The sequence below is a fragment of the Palaemon carinicauda genome, chromosome 18 (genome assembly GCF_036898095.1).
Source record: "Palaemon carinicauda isolate YSFRI2023 chromosome 18, ASM3689809v2, whole genome shotgun sequence".
NCBI lineage: Eukaryota > Metazoa > Arthropoda > Malacostraca > Decapoda > Palaemonidae > Palaemon > Palaemon carinicauda.
This window is the reverse complement of record NC_090742.1, coordinates 108,044,477-108,065,148: the sequence shown is the minus strand read 5'-3', so window position 1 is coordinate 108,065,148 and position 20,672 is coordinate 108,044,477. Positions and strand designations below refer to the sequence as shown.

Below are 20,672 nucleotides of genomic sequence, written 5' to 3'. Positions count from 1 at the left end.
TAACTGCCTGCCTAGTATTACGAACAGGATAGAATTGTCCAGGGAGATCTGAATGTAAAGGATGGTCAGAGTTATGAAAAATCTTATGCAACATGCATAATGAACTAATTGAACAACGATGCCAAAGATTAATACCTAGATCAGGAATAAGAAATTTAATAGACCGTAAGTTTCTGTCCAACAAATTATGATGAGAATCAGCAGCTGAACACCAGACAGGAGAGCAATACTCAAAACAAGGTAGAACGAAAGAATTAAAACACTTCTTCAGAATAGATTGATCACTGAAAATCTTAAAGACTTTCTCAATAAGCCAATTTTTGTGCAATTAAAGACCATGGTACAAAGGCTATGACACTACCCAAGACTAGAGAACAATGGTTTAATTTTGGAGTGTCCTTCTCCTAGAAGAGCTGCTTACCATAGCTAGAGTCTCTTCTACCCTTACCAAGAGGAAAGTACACTGAACAATTGCAGAACAGTAATTAACCCCTTGGGTGAAGAAGTGTTTAGTATCTCATTGTTGTCAGGTGTATGAGGAAAGACGAGAATATGTAAAGAATAGGCCAGACTATTCTGTGTAAGTGTAGGCAAAGAAAAAATAAGCCATGACCAGAGAGAGGGATCCAATGCCTCTCTAGTGGTATTATCTCAATGGGCGGCTGGTGCCCTGGCCAACCTACTACCAGCACTACCAGTCGCTAAGCTACTAGCATCAAAACACACTATCTCTATTTCCCTCTTGCACACCTATTGCAGCACTCACTGGAGCCTTATTCTTGACCCTCCCCACTAGTTTGCTGATTATTGTCATCTACCTCTCCCATAAATATCCTCCCATTTCATTCCTTCTGATCTCCTTTCATCTAGATACATTCTGTTGTAAGCCATCCAGCAATGTGGCAGTAGTCCACCAACCTTCTGCATACCAAAAATAACTTGGAGATAGTGTTAAGCACTCAGAGGGGCTGTCATAAACTTAAGGACTTCATTCCCTCTCTAGAGCATGAACCTCCCTACATCGTCCTTGCTCAACCTCAGCCCCATAGTAACCTTCTCTGCAGTCACCACTGTTTCATTGAACAGTAAAATACTTCACTTTCCTACTCTTTCCCAGGATTGTCTTGAGGATTACTGCCATGATACACAGAGCAGAGTTAAGCTCGAATCCTAAGATTGCTAGACAATAAATCTTGCCTTTGTGCTACACCCTCTGATATTTCCACACCCTTTTGGATACTTGGAGCTACAGGTATGCTGACTTCAGGTCAACAATGTTGATGGACCTCATCCTCTTTCCCCCTTCCTTTTCGGTCTCACTACACACATCCGTGGTGTTTTCACCAGTGTGACACTGCATATAATTATCTAATTCCCAGGACTACAGTACCAAGCACATTTTACCTTTCACTGTCTGCATGACTGCCATCAGTGGAAACACCCCTCTAATCACCTTTCTTCATGACACCAGTATATCATCTTTAATTCATTCATCAACAGCCCTTTCAAACTACTCTGCTGTACCTCCTCCTAATAAATACTCATAGCAACTCCCCTTGTTTATCAGCATAGGAGGCTCCCTATCTTACAAGAAGTACTCAAACTTCCAATACTGACAATTGAACTCTGGGAGGAAGTCCATGCTCTTAATCGAAAAAGGGACAAGCCCTCCCCCACAGCTTGCTTAATGAATCCCACCATCCACACACTTTTACTCTACATTCATCACACATGTAGCCCATACAAACCTAAGTCCATCTTCACATATGGTAACAGGCCTCTAGATGTTCTATCTCATCCATCCCCATGACTAGTTCTACTCTCGTAACAATACTACCTGCTACATTTTCAGTCGTCCCATGTAAGAACCCTGATATCTAAAGCATTGATGACTTAATGTCAGGGACCTTGCCCCCTCAACCCTACCTCAACCTCAAATAGTGTCAGAAAGCTAGGAAATGTACTTTACTCATTCAAAAGGGTGGCTGAAGGTGAAGGAACCCCTTATGATTGTTTCTCTGGGTGCACCATCATTATATGTGCCCTGCTTCGCCACATCCATAGCAAATCACAGTTAGCTTTGGGTCCTTTTAGTTGCTCCATGTAAGAGCTTTGACATCTAAAGCACTGACCTCTTAATTTCAGAGACTGTCTATAAACCAACCCTATCACCACAGCACGCCAGCTATTCGACTAGCCAACAATCACCCTTCTTTCAGCCACTACATGGATATACAGTATGTTTAAAGACACCATTATCCTAGCCTTCATTGCCAACTGGTTCATTGGACAACTCAAAATCTGACACTTGTAGTATTGCCAAGATGGGACTTTGAAATACAGTCATGGTTGCTTCCAGCTATTTGCCTTTGTATGAAGTTAGTCTGGCCAATCATAATGTTTTCTTGCCAAAATCGGCCACCTGCACCCCTGCTCCACTTCAACCTTCCCAATTGCCCATACACTGCAACGGAGCTCTGTGTTAAGTCCTACATCAGCCCAGCCTCTACCGTCTCCACGTCCTTCTGGTAAGCTTTATATATCAGCAATCACATGGATAAGTCGCTTCCTTCCAAGTAAAATAGTAAATAGGGCTCAACATCCTCGATCCATTGAAGCTTAGTTACTAACTTGGCCTTGGTCAGCCAGGCTATCAGATGCCCTTACCCAGTCCCACAGCACTAGAATGACTTCCATTCACTGGCTTGGGAGGTTTAAAAAAAACGCATCCCTAGAGGCTGCAGGAAGAGGTACATCGCAGGTCTCAATGAACAATCAAAAGAGCAGTACGTAGAATACATCCATGCACATAACAAAGATCCCTTTGCTGAAATTACCGTGGCCTCAATCAGCAATGAAAGAAAAGAACGCTGTCACGAGGTTATAACTTTCATATACATGACCCATAACAGCAAAAAAGAAGCCCCAACATCGATTAGCTGTGGTAACCCCCAACCAGGTACCACACCCACTGATGCTGAATGGCAAGCCTTACAAGAAAGAGCATAGTTTCTTAAAGAAAATGAGACAGGATATGGACTGTATCATGCAATACAGTGACAACTTCCAACTGTTCACCTTAAAACTAAGTGCTGCCATGAAACATCTCAAATCTGGGAAGGCGGTCATCCTAAATGGCATAACAACAGAAATTATCTTACATTTTGGAGACAAAACAAAAGCATGGCTCCTGTTGCTATTCAATTCCTGTGCAACGACCTACCAAATCCCAAAGATTTGGAGATGATCGAGAGTATTGGCCTTGCTGAAACCAGGGATAGATCCTTCATTCCCCAAAAGCTATGGACCAATATCTTTACTATGTATCCTTTACAAATTATACAAATAAATTATCTTAGCCCTTATCCAACTGTCGAAAAACAACTGTCCACAGACCAAGCTGGCTTTAGACCAGGTCGATCTTGCTGCAGTCAGGTACTAAACCTGATGCCATACATCGAGTGTTGGTGAATAAACCTCTTTCTTGGATTCATTTTCACCGGATGTACATCTAGTGCATAATTACCCTTCAAAATTCTAATCATTAAGTAGCTTGCGAGCAGGTGTCATTAAAAGTTCACACAAAGACAAAATACAAATACAATTTATTGAATACACCATGAAAGATCAATGGTCCAGTTCACTGACTGTTCGTGTACAAGATATAAATACAAAATCAGATACAATGTACCACTTGCTTCACTTCGTTCTAAAACTCCACAACGAAAACCGTCCGAGATGTCTCGAGTCCTCCAGGAGAGAGAGGTGCTTTCCTAAGTATGGGCAAAAGTGATCTGTTCTTTGATTCTCCCATGGTAGAAAAAGAATCCTTCCATAACTGCTCGCTCAAGACCTCAGTCAATCACCGAACTGGACCACAGGTCTTAGGTGGATTGCCAGGGTTTTGGGAAAAGGCCGGATTAAAAGATAATTAAAGTGAATTTACACTGATACGAGGACAGGTTTGAGAAGAATCAAATCAATGGTACAGTCTGCCATAGGGCATATGATACTGTAAACCATAGAGCACTCCTTCTGAATGTGGCTCAAACTATACGGCATACTGGCACAGGCCACATCATTAAATCATTGCTTACCAATTGGTGGTTTTTCACCGAAATGGATGGCAGGAAAAACAGGTTGAAGATACAGAACGGCCTTCCACAAGGGTCAGTGTTGCTGCTGATGCTATGTAACATCTATAAAAATGACCAGCCGAAGTGCCAGAACAACCGCAGGTACATATGCATTTTCACACAATTGAACTCCTTCACCACCCTCGAAGAAAGACTGTCGAATGCCCTGACTGCCCTCTCCACCTACTACAACAAATAGCACGTCAATACCAGTCCAATCAATACACGGTTGTGTCCCCTCCACCTGAATAATTACCAGGCAAACAGAAAAACTAAGGATCAAATGGGATGACAAAGAACTGAAAAATCACCCCTACCCAGTCTACTTAGGTGTCACCCTTGACAGAACGCACCCCTTTAAATAGCACACAAATAAAAGAAAATATAAAGTAACAACTAGGAACAAATAATAGAATAAAATAAAACAAATAATGACAATTGTTTCTCCTTGGGAATCATGCGAACAGAACGTTAGTAACTTTAGCCAGGTTGCGCGCGCATTGGTCATACGAAATTGACACTGGGATTTTTTTATGTGCACACCTCATAATGCAGTGTCAACTTGCAGTGAATGTGATAACATCTTACCAATACAATATTTCTTTTGAGACTGTAAAGTTTTTAAAAGAGAAATATATTTATGTTTTAGTAAGAAAAGTTTTTTCTGACATTTTGTCGGATTCTGCGAGTTTCTCTGTTTTTTAAAGATTTCAACGTTTTTAAGAAGCAAAGGTTTTATAGATAAGATTTAAATTTCTATTTATCACAGATTTTTATCTCATAATTCATTTTTTATCTCATACCAACTGTATGTTTATTTTTTTATTTATTAGATTTAATGTAAGCAATATTTATTTCCCCAGAATTTAATCGTGTGATCTCCGTGAGAATCGAGCTTGACTCGTTGGGCTGGTTAATCTCTTCCCTTTTGATAATAATGAATAACAACAAACTCTAAGCCCATCCACTCCGGTCCACCGTCAGTCAAATAAAGCCCCCAATCACGACCAGGCTGACCAGTTATTTTTCCTCCAAGCCTTTGTCCTTTCCCTTGGACATCACTCCCCTGTATCCACTCTTTACACCAACTCTTCCTTGGCTCATGCCACAGCTAAGTCGAATACTGTTATTAGAGTGCAGTACCTTATATATTGATGTTGTATAATGTTTTTATTTTCCACTTCATAATAGTTTTTCTGCAAAATTACTTCAAGTTGCATCACATTAGCAAAGTGATAGGATTCAGCAGAGCATGGAAATGTGATATCCTTCCCTTTGCTAATTGCATTAGTTACCCAAATAGGCTAGTGCAGAATAATGTAAGCCCAAGGTCCCCAACAGGGAATATAGCTCAGTGAGGAAAGGAAATAAGGAAATAAACTAAAAGAGAAGTTTAAGAACAATATCAATATTAGAATAAATCTTTTATATATATACTATACAAACTTCAAAATAACAAGAGAAAGAGAAACAAGACAGAATAGTGTGCCTGAGTGTACCTTTAAGCAAGAGAACTCTACCCCAATACAATGGAAGACCATGGTACAGAGTCTATGGCACTACCTAAGACTAGAGAACAAAGGTTTGATTTTCGAGTGCCCTTCTCCTAGAAGAGCTGCTTACCATAGCTAATAATAATAATAATAATAATAATAATAATAATAATAATAATAATAATAATAATAATAATAATAATAATAATAGTAGTAATGAAAAGAGCAATAAAAGATTTCAGTCCCCCGCCAATGAATATTTTCAACATTTAACTAAAGTCTACGGACATCGCCTCCCACTTTTCGTATGTTGATTGTACAGTAGATAGTAAAAAGTGCCATATTGATCCTAAATCCTGATCTTGATCTGTATCAACTCCAAAATTGCATGGTTTCTTCCGATGCATATTATCTATCCATTGTTAAAATTTGGAGAAAATCCAATGTGTCCATTTGTTTTGACATAATATCTAAAATGACTAAAAATTGCAAATCCGGATCTAGAATCTGGATCCGGTACCGGATCATCACTAAGATGTTAATGGAGTCGTCCATGGCCTGAGATCTATCTGTTAAAAAATTTTATAAATATCCCTCAGCTTGTTTTAATGTTATTTTTTAAATGGAGAAAAAATGCAAATCCGAATCTATAATCCGGATCATCTCCAAAATTTTATGGGGTCTTCCATGACGTAAATTTATGTGGCGAGAATTTCGTCAAAATCCGTCGAGTAGTTTTAACGTAATCCTGTCCACAGACAAATACATAAATAAATAAACTGACTCCAAATATAATCTCCTTGGTGGAGGTAATACTGTAATTGAAAAACAAGCCATTTTCTTGCATAAATGAAAGATCAGTGTTATAACATGTTCAATCTGATTGCAATGCGTATATCCAAAGTAATGATATTTATAATAATTAAAGGTCATAATTAATCTTCTCTGTAGGTTAAATGCTGTCAGAAACCCTGTTGAGGTATCCCACATTGTTAAAAGATTTCATGAAGCAACAAACAATACTAGAGATTAGAAAAACAATTCATCTAAGAAACTATGATCCATACAAGTTTTGAAAGTTATCTACACTAACTATATGGTAACAGAAGATTAGCAGCAACTTTTCTTATAAAGTAGGCCTACATAACGGTACTTGGAATTCAAAGGCCAATATTCATTTTTCTTTTCTCTTCTTAGAGAAACTGATGAAAAAATTAACTCTCATGTAGAAAATGGCCTCTAAAATTTCAATAACTCATATGTAAACCTATTTGCATAAAAACGTTTATGCTGATGACGCTGTCTTTATTAGCAGAACACCTCAGGACTTGCAAACCATGCTTACCAGAATGCATGAAATATCACGTAAGGTTGGTCTCAAGATAAATAGAAGAAAGACAGAAATGATGAGAACGGAATAGGTAATGGAAGATGAAATATCATTGGAAGGAGAAAGGAATAATGAGGTACAATCATTTAAACATTTTGGAACTATGGTTTCTAAGACAGTACCTTTAGAATTTGAATTTAATGAAATATTGAAAAAATCTAATTAGACAATGGCTAGGTTAAGTAATATTTGGATATCAAATCGCCGGAAATTACATATAAAAATCTGGCTATATATCAGTTTAGTGAGATCGGTGTTACTGTATGGACATGAATCGCGGTATGACAATGAAACAATATCCAATATATTTTGTACATATGAAGAGTAAGCCATGAAAAGAATATTTGGAGTTAAATGGCAGGACAGAATTAGAAATGAAACTATAAGAGAGATTACTCGAGTGCCATATGTGGATGAGATCATGATGAAGGGTAGATGGAGATGGTTTTGTCATGCTCTTTGCACTCCCCTTGAGAGATTAGTTCGCCAAACGTTCAACTGGGCTCCGCAAGGCACTAGAAGAGTTGGAAGACCCAGACTTACATGGCTGAGGACTATGAAGCGCGAAGTGGGAAATGATGAATGGAAAAGTATTGATTTAAAAGCTCAACATAGAAACGACTGGCGAAAACTAACCGAGGCCCTTTGCGTCAATAGGCGTAGGGGGAGATGATGATGATGAAGATGAATGCACTGAGAAAACAGTTTAGGAAATCAAAACTTTGTGGTAAAAATTGACATGATGAACACATACAGTACGTTCAGCCAGTGAGGAATAATTTCATTTGAGACATTCTCAACTGAAAGAACAAGGTTGAGACATTCTCAGCTGAAAGAACAAGGTTATTATCAATACAATTGAAAGAAATGAACCAGATAACAACACATTCGGTTACTCATAAATTGAAAATTCTTTTGACTAACATGTTACTGAACAATATGGATGATATGAATATCAAGTAGAAATGTGTGGGCAGCAATGACTGTGAGAAGAAAATGACAATGAATGAAAAATAGTACTTTTTGGGTTATATTTACTTAATAATAAAATTTTCTCAATATGCTTAAATGAGGAACTTCTATGTCATTTCAGCCAGGAGACAACTTCACAAGTACTTCACGCCAAAGGATATTTCACTCCTACCGGTAAGTGTCATATAAATCAAAAGTATTCCAACCAAAGAAATAAAAGATTGTAAATCTTATTCCGTATCTTGAAACATTCTATAGGGAATAGGTTTGTCATGGGGTTTCCATACAACATTCTATCATACTGTAATCACATAATTACGGAAAATCATAAAAAAAAAATCTTTAATACATATAAGTATACAAATCAAGAAAGGTTGATTTGACATATGTTTAATTTTTTTCCTAATTATCAATAAATTGTCAACATTTCTTTACAGAACAACAAAAAAACAAAATGGATGCTATTCTAAATCAACAAAGAAAACTCAACAATGACTTAAATTCCATGAAAAATGTAACAATACATGATGGAGTATTTGAGGATTCCTGGCTTGAGGAACAGAAAAGACGGGCTGCTGCAGTGAGACGAGAATGTAAAGGGTGGAAGCGAAATCCCCAATACTCGCCAACACACCTAAAAAACCTCACATACCTTCTTGTCGATGATCACCATAAGGCCATATACTGCTATATAGCGAAGGTAAGAGCAAGATTTGGTTGTTTTCCACTCAATCACTAATACCAACGATGTAAGAGAAAATCAGTATTATACATTATTATTTGCGTTTTTACATAAACTTTTCCCTTTGAGTGGCTACATATGAAATGGAATCTCCTGATCTTTAATTTGTATTCTCTAGCTCCTATCGGGTTTGATTCTTCCACTATTCCCTTTTTCATGATTTCATGTCCCTTCATACAGACCCTCGTTTGGCTTCTTTCATACATACCGTATTGCTTTTCTGGCCGAATATTTCTCAATCCTTCTCGGGTCATGTTAAAACCATATCTCTCACCCATTTCCGTATTCGTAATATATTCTTCCCACCGAACCAGAGCCAGGAGTGTTAATATTCTTTAGTTTCACCTTTTCAAAATATCTATTTTCCTTGTCAGTGCTTCGTGTTGCCGTGATGTTTATGAGGCTATGAGGACCAGACCCGAAAATTACATCTACTGTTCAATTTTCTTATTATATAGTATTTTATTCCCACAGACACATATACTCACATTTACTGACCTTCAAGATAAATTCAATGCTAAGCTTTAAACTGCAGTAATCATAATACTGAATCTGACTAAGCAAACATCTTACAGCAAACCACAAAAATCATGTATCGCAACTACATGATATTACACAAGAAAATAAATATCTATTACACTTCCAAATATGACACACAATTGAATAAGCCCATACAATTTGAGAGCATACCTTAAATAAGAAAAGGTTCACGATACCTATACAAGTTTCCCATAATCAGTTTAACGAGCTTTACATTTGCAAATAAACGTTCACTCAATATTTGCACATTTGGCATTGACATCATATCTTCAAAGTACTGATTAGAATCAAGAACATCTGACCACTGCATGAAATTCTTTTATTGAAGGTTTAAAGGGCATTGGTATCACAAAAAAAAAGGACTTCTTCTATAACTTATTTACTCATCACGGCAATAATCGTCATTTCCAGTGTATCCTGTAGAGAACAGACAAATGTCATTGAATATTGATGTAATTTGCTTCATAACATGAATTGTTTTTACACTGATGTATGAAAAATAGGCTATCACCTGTATATCCTACTTTGAAAATATATGCAAAGTAAGTTATGTCTCCACAACATTATATCCTCATGAAAAGAGGCAGTTCACTCCAGGTATTTAGATATGAAAGAAGGTAGCATTATTGGAAGGGACAATGGGAAGTAGACAAAGAGAATGTTACGGTTAGCTATATCAAAACGTAGATTATGTAAAATCTACTACAATAGTTTTTAATATGAAACACTCATCTAAGCTCCCTATAACTGGTTTCAAGAAGCCAATAATTTTGAAACGGGGTATCATTCCTAGGGCGAGGGGAAATGCAGTGTATATTAGGACTAAGTACCTGATTCTCATAAATCCTACTGCGAATGTGGATGTCATGAGATTCAGATAATAAAAGTTTGTGGCAGGCGTAACAACTATCTGTGTTCGATCTACCCGAATCCAGACATGGATGATTCTATTTTCGATTGTCTTCTTACCATTATGGCTAAGATACAAGAAGATGATATAGAGGCCTCTTTTGTCTTTGTTGGTGATTTTGTTGCTCACCTAGGGAGCGGTTAAATTCTGTTTCTCCTACTGATCTCCATGGCTTAAGAACTTTAGACTTTCCCTCTGAATCAGGCTGTGAGCAAATTTTAAGTGAAGCTGCTCACAGGTCTGATAACTGTTTGGACCTCGTATACACTGACTCCCTTGCCATTGTAACAAGTAAGCTTAGTTCTCCAGTTAGGACATCTGATCATGCCTTGATTTCATTAGTAGTGAAGACTGAACAGCCTGTCCCTAATGTATCATACTCATATAAGATTTATATGAAATCTCAAGCAGACTGGAATGGGATTTTGAGTTTTCTTTTGTGCCTGAATTGGTTACAATTGTATAATAGTTCTGATCCTATAGTCCCTTTGAATGAGAATCTAGTCAACCTAATTGATACACTTATCAATTCTCATGTGCTAGGGTACCAAGTGAAGGACAAACCATGGTTCAATGCTGCATGAAGATGAGCTTATTTGGAGAAGCTAGAGGACTATCATCTTTGGATGGGTATCAGATCAGATTTAACTTGGAATACCTATACTCAGCTTAGAGTTTTTGCTCAGACAGTTTATGCTTCAACTGAAAAGGAATACAATTTAACCATGAAAGAAACCCTTTCTGGTACAGCCCAGGAACATAAGTGGTGGACTACCCTTAAACCTGCACTATTTGGTGTACATGCAACAATTCCTCCTTTACTTAAACCAAGTGGCTCTGTCACTCACTGTCTAAAGGAAAAGGCTATCCCCTGTGTCTGACAGTAAGCAGAGTATTGAGAAAATTTATCTTCCTCATTCCTGTTTTCCTGAGGCTAAATAACTAGTTTAGCTTTTCGATCTCGTGAATTTAAAGCTCCTTTGATGGACCTTGATACTTGCGGAGGTGTAGACCAAAAAGGTATTTTTCCTTTGTTTTTTTTTATAAAGACAGCTAATTTCTTAGCTCCAAAGTTATGTTATTTTGTGCAAGTTAGCGGGAAGAGAAGCTTTTAACACTTGTTGGAGAATTGGTAATGTTACTCCACTATGTAAATGTGTTCCATAACTCCCAAATTATATAAAGATTTTGACCCTCTTTTGGCAAAATGTCTTAATAGGTTTGCTGATGGTAATCATCTGTTCCCTATTTTGCGATTTTGATTTTAGAAAAGGCTTGATTGTAGTCAGGAAGTTCATATGATTGGCCTTGATTTTAGAGCCGCCTTTGACCATGATAATCATGAGGCCCTTGTTTTCAAACTCAAACAGTTGGGAGTGAGCGGGTCGTTTCTTAGCATTATTATTGAATTTTTAAGTAATAGATTGCAAAGAGTTGCTGTTGATGGAAACCATAGTGAGTCTAGGAATGTGATATCTGGTGTTCCACAGGGTAGTGCTCTTGCCCCATTACTTCTCATACTATATAAACATAACATGTGGTTTTGCCTAGAAAACAAGCTTGTTGCATATGCAGATGATGATACACTCTTTGCATCAATTCCATTTCCTGAATATAGATCTGGGTTTCCCGAATCCCTTAATAGAGATTTAGCTAAAATTAGTGCATGGTGCAAATTATGGGGCATGAATTTAAATCTTAACAAACCTCAAAGTATGATTATAGTTAGGTCAAAGACAGTGGCTCCTCAACATCCAGATCTCAGCATTGAGAATGTTTCTTCAACTCTGTATAACTGAAAATTTTAGATGTGATTCTCGCCGGCAAATTCACTTTTGAGAAACACATTAGGCCTGTGTCTTCTTCAATTACACAAAAATTTGGCTTATTGAGAGTCTTTTAAGATTTTCGGTGATCAATCTGTTCTGAAAAAGTTTTTTAATTCTTTCATTCTACCTTGTTTCGAGTACTATTCTCCTGTCTGGTCTACAGCTGCTGATTCTCATCTTAATTTGTTGGACAGGAACTTACAGCCTATGTAATTTCTTATTCCTGATCAAGATATTGTGGCACCATCGTTTAATTAGTTCGTTATGCATGTTGCATAAGATTTTTTATAATTCGGATCATCATTTACATTTAGATCTTCCTAGACAGGTCCATCCTGTTCGTAATACTAGGCATGCAGTTAATTCTAATAGTCAGGCTTCCTCCACCATGAGGATCAATATGACTCAGTATTGTAGAAGTTTTATTCCAGCTGTTACCAAGTTGTGGAATGATCCTAATCAGGTAGTTGAATCGGTAGAGCTTCAAAAGTTCAAACTTGCAGCTAATTTTTTTTATGGTGAACAGGCTGACAAGTCTTTTTATAGTTTATATGTGAAATATCTGTTTTGATGTTACTGTTTTTAAAAGATTTTATTTTAATTGTTCATATTTCTCATATCGTTTATCTATTTCCGTATTTCCTCTCCTCACTGGGCTATTTTTTTTCCTGTTGGAGCCCTTGGGCTTATAGTATCTTGCTTTTCCAACTAGGGTAAGACATATTATTGTTTATACATAATATACTTTCAGCATCTACATATAACATCTTTATCCAATTAATAACTTCATTATCAAAACCAAATCTTTGTAGTATTCTAAACAGAAATTTGTGATCGACACGAACAAATACCTTTGACAAATCCAAGTTCATCAAGGCTGCATCAGTATAACTTTCATTTGCAAAAAAAAAAAAAAAAAAAAAAAAAAAAAAAAAAATATTAACTCTGATAAAAAGTTCAAATTATTGATTGATCTATTTTTGACACAACAATATTGTGCCCGTGATATTATCAAAGGTAAACAGTGTTTAATCCTATTGGTTATATTTTTTTTATTATCTTAAAATCAACATTTAACATTATCAATGGTCTCCAGTTTGTGATTATATTTGAATCTCCTCTCTTGGGTGTAATGGAAATGACTCCCTTATTTATCTTTAAAAGATTTTTGTTCCTGGACACAAACTCAATCATTTCAATTAAATCTCCTTTAATAATATTCCAAAACACTTCATAAAACTCTACTGGAAGCCCATCTATCCCAGGGCTTTTCCCTTTTTTCATGTTCCGAATGGTATCTAACGATTCTTTTTCACTGGCTGTTTTTGTTAATATTATATTTTCTTCTTCGCCTATAACTTTCTGTATGAGCTTTAAAAACTCATTCTGCATATCTAAGTCACAGTCTTCTTTCTTAAATAAATTCTCGAAATGTTCTCTCACATAATTCATAATGGCTCTCGGGTTTATTATTTTGCTTCCATCATTTCTTTTTGCCTTATTTAAAAAAGATCTTGCACCTTTCTCTTTTCCAAGTAAATAAGCTGACACTTGTTCACCTTTCAAATGGTTATCCACTTTTGCCCGCACATTTATTCCTTCACATATTTCATTTTAAATATCATTTATTCTTGATTCTAGCAATATCAAGATTACAAGAATTTAACATAGGTTTTCCCATTTCTTGTTTATATTGATAATTTAGCAAATCTAACAAACCGCATTTCCTTTTTCACCTGTTTTGAGCACCCAATGAAGAAATTCTTCCTTTTGCTTTGAATCATTCACGCAATCTTACAAATGTATCATTCGTTCTTTGACACTTATATTTTAATTTATCACATTCTTCTGTAATAGTTTGGATAAAGGGGGGGGGGGGGGGGGTAAGAGAGATGGTCTGGCGAGTGAAGCGAGCCTAATCAGCTGAGAATTTCTTTGATTTGGGGCTATTTTATGTGCCTTTTGAAGCCATGTGAGCAAGGTATTTCATAAAAAAATTTTATACTCCCACTAGCCTTCGGTTTTTTAATCTCATCAATACTGGTAGCTAAGTACAGAAACGGAATAGACAGACAAGGATCAAGAAATGTGATATTTCCGATAAATTTCATATCTTTATGATCGCTCATTTGGAAAGAAAACATGACCATTATTTTCTTTATTTTTACACTTTAATGAAAATATACTTTATGATTCAAGTTACGGTGCCATTGTTTGCCAATTCCTGGCATTAATGAAAATTTTGAAGCAATTTACTGAAAGGGAGCTTATACTAAGATTATGAAATCAAATGAATTAAATATGTTGATAGTTTGATTATTACCACAATGAAAATAAAATAATGTGAAATAATAATCTCGATAATCTAAGTATCATAATCAGAATAGAATAAGATTTTTGGATATCATTCCTATATAGGAATGTTGGTGAAAATGGCAAAAAAAAAAAAAAAAAAAAGAAAAAAAATCTGACATATTGCAATATTTACAGAGGCATCACACTTAGGAAACTTGTTATGAAAATATAGTGTATGCTTATTCTAAAGAGACTGGAGAGAAAGATTGATGAAAAGTTGAGAGATGAACAAGCAGGATTTGGAAAAGGTAGAAGTTATACTGACCAAATTTTCACTTTAAGACATGTGGTACAGTAATGTGTAGAATTTAGAAATTCACTTTTGATGGCATTCACGAGGTTGGGCTCAAGATAAATAGAAGAAAGACAGAGATGGTGAGAACAGATTATGCGACGGAAGATGAAATATCATCGGAAGGAGAAAGGATTAATAAGGTGGAATCATTTAAATATTTAGGAACTATGATCGCCAATACAGGGTCTTTAGAATTTCAGTTTAATGAAAGATTGACAAAAGCAAATCAGACAATGGCTAGGTTAAATAAAATTTGGAAATCAAATCGAATGAAACTACATATAAAAATCAGGCTATTGTACCAACCGTGTGTCACACTATCGTACATAGTTCATATTATGCTTGTATCTTCGCTCTCCTCTCGTATTAAAAAGAACCTGAAAAAACATGTCTGTTTTTCTCATCAGTAACAGTGTTGATTTTGAACAGGAAATTTCCTGTTGCCTTGAGCTTTTGTATATAAAGGAGAGTGTTCTATAATAAACTCACTCAGTTGCTTTCAACCTGTCTTTGAGTCACAACCTTCTCTCGGCCCGTCACATTGGTGACCCTGGAGTGACTTGCTCCTCCTGCCTCCCCTCGCCCCCCTCACCGTTACTATGACGCCGTCAAAACATACCATCTGCAGCAGTACTCTCCGTCGCCAGCCACCCATATAGCAAAGCTTTTTCAGCTCTCTCAACAACCGTTGGGGGATCAAAGGGCTTCGTTCACCCTCAGGGAAATGACCAGCATCACTCGCCTGCAACCAGCCGCACACAGCTCTCCTCGTGAGGTGAACTTACTTCGTGCCTTTTAGGTAAGCCGTTTACCCGAACCTGTACGCGCTGCCATACCCGATGTCAGTAGTTTACCCATAAAGGACTTGATGACCAAACCCGACGCGCTTATGGACAGCCACTTCATGACCTTCAAAACCTCCATCAACGCCCCCACTCCTGACGAAGAGGACACCTATTCAACTTCAACCGAAGTTGACGTGAATTCCGTAGGACACACACGCCTATGAATGCAGTAGGACACACACGCCTATGAATGCTGTAGGACACACACGCCTACCCCGTGACGAGAATGCAGTAGGACACACACGCCTATGAATGCTGTAGGACACACACGCCTACCCCGCGACGAGCCAGAGCGGTAACAAAGCCATCCATCATCCACCACTGGCTCGCACCCCAACCAACGACTTCTACAGCCACTCACGGCCGCTAATCGGCGCAGTTATTGCTACTACCACTCCAGATTCAGGGTGCCCTATTTAACATGTACAGTATGTCATTTTTAGGGGGGAAGCCATGTACCAACCGTGTGTTACACGATCGTACATAGTTCATATTATGCTTGTATCTTCGCTCTCCCCTCGCACTAAAAAGAACCTGAAAAACATGTCTGTTTTTCTCATCAGTAACGGTGTTGATTTTGAACAGGAAATTTCCTGTTGCCTTCAGCTTTTGTATATAAAGGAGTGTGTTCTATAATAAACTCACTCACTTGCTTTCAACCTATCTTTGAGTCACAACCTTCTCTCGGCCCGTGCTCGTCACACTATACATCCGTTTAGCGAGATTGGTGTTACTGTATGGATGTAAGTCGTGGTATGACAATAAAAAAAAATCCAACAGATTTTGTAGAATTGAGAACAATGCCCTCAAAAGAATATTGGGAGTTAAATGGCAGGGCAAAATTAGAAATGTAACTATAAGCGAGATTACTCGAGTACCATATGTGGATGAGATCATGGTGAGGAGTAGATGGAGATGGTTTGGGCAGGCTCTTCTCACTCCCCAAGAGAGAGTAGTTCACCAAACTTTCAACTGGGCTTCATAAGGAACTAGAAGAGTTGGAAGATCCAGGCCCACATGGCTGAGGACTATGAAGCGTGAAGTAGAAGATAGAGACAGCTGGCGAAATCTAACCGATACCCTTTGCGTCAGTAGGTGTGGGAGATGATGATGATGATAGAATTTCACCACTGGGTACCACCAGTGTCTCATGCTAGCAAAATCGTTCACCATTTCCTCCAAATCTAATGATTTACCCATGTGTTTTACTGTAGCCATCAACAAGGAAGACAGTCGGTCATCCCCAGTTGTTGTTCGCAGGTAGTTCTTTACATGTTTTAACCGAAAAAAAAACTCTCGTTACTAGCAGTAGTGACTGGAATAGTTAACAAGACTTTAAGGATAATTAGCAACTCAGAAAAGACAACTGGTAAGGTTTTTAGAACAGTGTACAACTGTACACATTGATTTGGCTCTCTTGTTTCTTTTGTTCTAAGAACACCTTTGCAGAATGAATCTGTGAGACCAACAGGATTGTATCAATGTGTGCACTTTAGAGATTTGCGAACAGGGTTAGTTTTTCCTCACCAAGGAACTCCTTTGTTTGACAGTGAAATGCAGAAAGACACTAAAATAAATCTATATTACTGCTGAACTTGCAGTCAAATTCAGCAGTGCACTTATCTACTACTGACAAATACAACTCTGCTTTTGAATGTTGTTTCGGGCTGATGTTCTGAGAAGATGCCAATTGATGTGTATTTGATATTTTTTGTATGCTCTTGCTGCGAGTTAATCCCACAGTGGATCTTACCGCTGGTACATCAATTCCAAGATCTCTAGCAACCTCTTGTGCTGCATCATACAACTTCTAATATTCTCTGCCAGTTATCATCATTTATCAGGTTTGGTTTTGTTGTTGTGATTAGATCTACAGTCATAACTATAATTATACCTTTCTCTTGAAACTGCTCTGAGAGACAATTTGTTTGCATTAACAATCTCTCTGCATTACTTGACTCAGATAGAGAATTCAATACTGCAAGAATACCCTCATATCGAACACGAATTTTGTAAATACTCATGTACCAATAGAACCATCTAGTTACAACTGTTCATTTCAATTCTAGTACCCGTTTTCCAAGTTTTTGCAATTTAGCAAAAAGCTCATGTCTTAAATTGCTATTCGAAATAAAGTTATACAAAGTTTGTCTGGTTGAGAGAAGAAATCTGTGAAGACTATCTCGTTCAACTTCTTCAGAATGAAATTTGCAAGGGATTCTGCATCTAGCTTTTGCATGTGATAGATACCACAATATCTTTCCTGGATTATTTCGCAATCAAAGAGCCTGATTATTATACTTAATTGCTCTTTTCTTGATTGATCTTCTGTCTCATCTAATAATAGTGAAAAATACTTGGCCTTCTTAATTTATGTAGATACATTTCGGAGAATTTTCTTACCAAACACTTATATCAAGTCATTTTGATACTCGGGGGACGTGTAGTAGCCATACCTTGTTTCCATTTTCTTACAAGATTTTCATGTGTCAATTAACATACTGTGTCTCATGAAAGTTTCTTTTAATTTCTGAAGTTTCACTTTCACCATGACCACAGAATGTTAAACCTTGCCTACCTAGCAAACATGTGACACAAAGCAAACACTTCACATGTTCTCTGTTAGCCTCTACTTCTTTTGACCTGTTGGCATAAAGTTTATCTTTACGTTACTTTACTTAAAGGCTGCTTTTCTGGTCCTATACGGCAGGGGAACCCTACTCTCTACAGGACCTTCACGTTTATTGTCGAATCCACACTATCAAAGCACTTGAGACCAAGGAAGTCTTCAGTTTTTTCTTGAAAGCCTTAATATCTTCATTATTTCGGATGTTCAGTTTGAGCTTATTGTATGGTATCGGGACCGTATATTTAAAGGCTTTAGAGCCTACAGTAGAAATATATGTAGGTTCCAATAACTTGAAATAATCTGTAACTATTCTCGTATCAACGCGATTTGTTGTCTGCGCAATATGTAGCAATTCTCTTAAGTATTTTGGACGATCAGTTCTGATAACTTTATGGGTTATTGTACATATTTTAAACTCAATTCTCACTTTGATAGGCAGCCAGTGTAAATCAATTAGTGTAGGATTGATCCTTTCTCGGAGTGGGACACCTTTTATCAGCCTTGCTTCTCTATTTATTATGTTTTGTAATATCTCAAGTTGCATTTTTGGTAACTTGCAGTAAATAGAGTTACAGTAGTCAATCCTGGCAATAACACAGTTTATCACAAGTCTCTTTATAGAATGTTTATCCAAGTACTTCTTTATAAGAGCAATGTTTCTAAGATGATGGCCAATAGTTTTTACTATATTATTTATTTGGGTATTGTAAGACAAGTTACAATCAAGTGATACTCCTAGATCGCGAACTTTATTAAATATTGGAGCAGAGTTGTTATTCTCTACATTGATTTGAATATCACCTAAGTTTCTTAGGCTGCTTTTCTTTCAAACCACCATAGACTGTTTTATTTTTATCTAAATCTAGTTGTTTGATTATCATCCATTCCTTAACACTACCAAGAATTCGGTTTAGAGTTTCAGAGATGTCGTCTATATAATTTATGGAGAAGTAATATTGTGTATCATCTGCAGATAGTTTGAACTTCACTCCATGCCTTTGTAGTATTTTTGATAGACCAGTCCCTCTATTTGATGGTTCATATGATGAAGTAGTCTTTTAGGTATTCAAAAGATTGATCTTCAACACCGACGGACCATAGATCATATAGTAGCAGTTCATGCACAACTGTATCAAAAGCAGTACTAAGATCGCGTAATATTAAAATACCACATTTGTTTTCATCCATCATTTCCAGGATATCATTTACAACAGAACAGATAGCCGTCTCCGTAGAGTATCATTTTCTGTAAGCAGACTAGGTGTCTGGCAAAGCTCTATTTCTTCTAAGTGACTAAACTGTTCAAGAATTACGTATCCTAGCACTTTTGAAATAAAGGGTAGATTCGAAATAGTCTATACAAGCTTAATTCCTGATAATCTAGAGCACTTTTCAGAACTGGCGTGACTAAGCTATAGCCGTTTCTCAGATTTGGGAAACTTACCCTTATTGATGCCTGTATTTGCTATTCTCGTAATTATATCAGCTAGACTAGAAAAGTTTCTTTCTCCGGTAACTTCAGATATTGGCATTAAATCGATCGCACAGTTTCTTTTATTTGCTCTCTTGAAAATTCTGGTAACATTGTCTAGTATTATATCATTGTATCTCATTAATTTTGTCTGTATCTGGTGTAGCACTAATCTGATGTTGAATATTTGTAAATGACCTAATCTTATTTTCTCCAGTATTTTGTTTTTAAAGAATTCTAGAAAATTATTTGCTAGTTTCTGGTCACTCTATCCCTTTGGTGCCCTTTCTTTTTTATTTACAATTCCTATCATACCATTTAGGAGACAATATAATTCATTTATGTCTGTTGCTGCTTCGCGGGCCTTTCTCTTATAGTATTTTTTTCTTCTTAGTAGGTAATTATATGGTACATTACAGTTTTGTATTCTACCCATGTATTTTCAGTTTTTAACAGATTCCACTTTCTCTCTTTACGTATTTTTTTCCTCTTTTTTTTCTCTTAAGTCTCCCCATGAAACCAAGGAGATCGGTCTTTAACAATTATGGTCTTTTCCATCAGTGGACACATGATATATTCACTTTTACTCACCCTATTATATATGGTCATAAGGCAGCCAACACACATAGCGCCCAACAAAAGTTGGTTATTATGATCGCAGGTTGATTGCATCGTTTATTTTCTTTGTAAATTGTTAAAAAGATACACAAAAAGAGTAGCTTGATTCATGTCTAAAGTTTATTTTCTTCACCTCTGCGTGTTTCTGTAGAAGTCTAAACGTAATAAGTTTGTGCACTGGAGAGATAGTGCACTTCTCCTTTGCATTTAAACCAGATACAATGTCATTCATTCCATAACTTAAAACTAGGTACAACGTATGCCCAGTCAAAGTAGTTGCACAGTCAACATTATTTACCAATTTATACGATTTTGTTGGTTACCTTAAAGGTCAACTAACGACTCATAGCATTCACATGTTTTTCACTTTGAGAATGTGTTTCTAATAAGTTTGAGAAATTCTTCGATTCTCTAAACCCCAAATCAATAAATGATCTCTCACCATGA

At 36.8% G+C, this 20,672-nt stretch overlaps 2 protein-coding genes across 2 annotated transcripts in view; both read left to right on the top strand.

Annotated features, from left to right (window-relative positions):
* Top3beta (topoisomerase 3-beta) overlaps positions 1-20,672 on the top strand; it is a 360,065-nt gene that overhangs the window by 110,707 nt on the left and 228,686 nt on the right. The window lies entirely within an intron of this gene.
* LOC137657141 (carbohydrate sulfotransferase 11-like) overlaps positions 1-20,672 on the top strand; it is a 90,315-nt gene that overhangs the window by 28,505 nt on the left and 41,138 nt on the right. The window contains exons 3-4 of the mRNA XM_068391496.1: positions 8,113-8,165; positions 8,429-8,691. Of these exons, the coding sequence (XP_068247597.1) occupies positions 8,113-8,165; positions 8,429-8,691 (316 nt within the window). The remainder of the gene's footprint in view (positions 1-8,112; positions 8,166-8,428; positions 8,692-20,672) is intronic.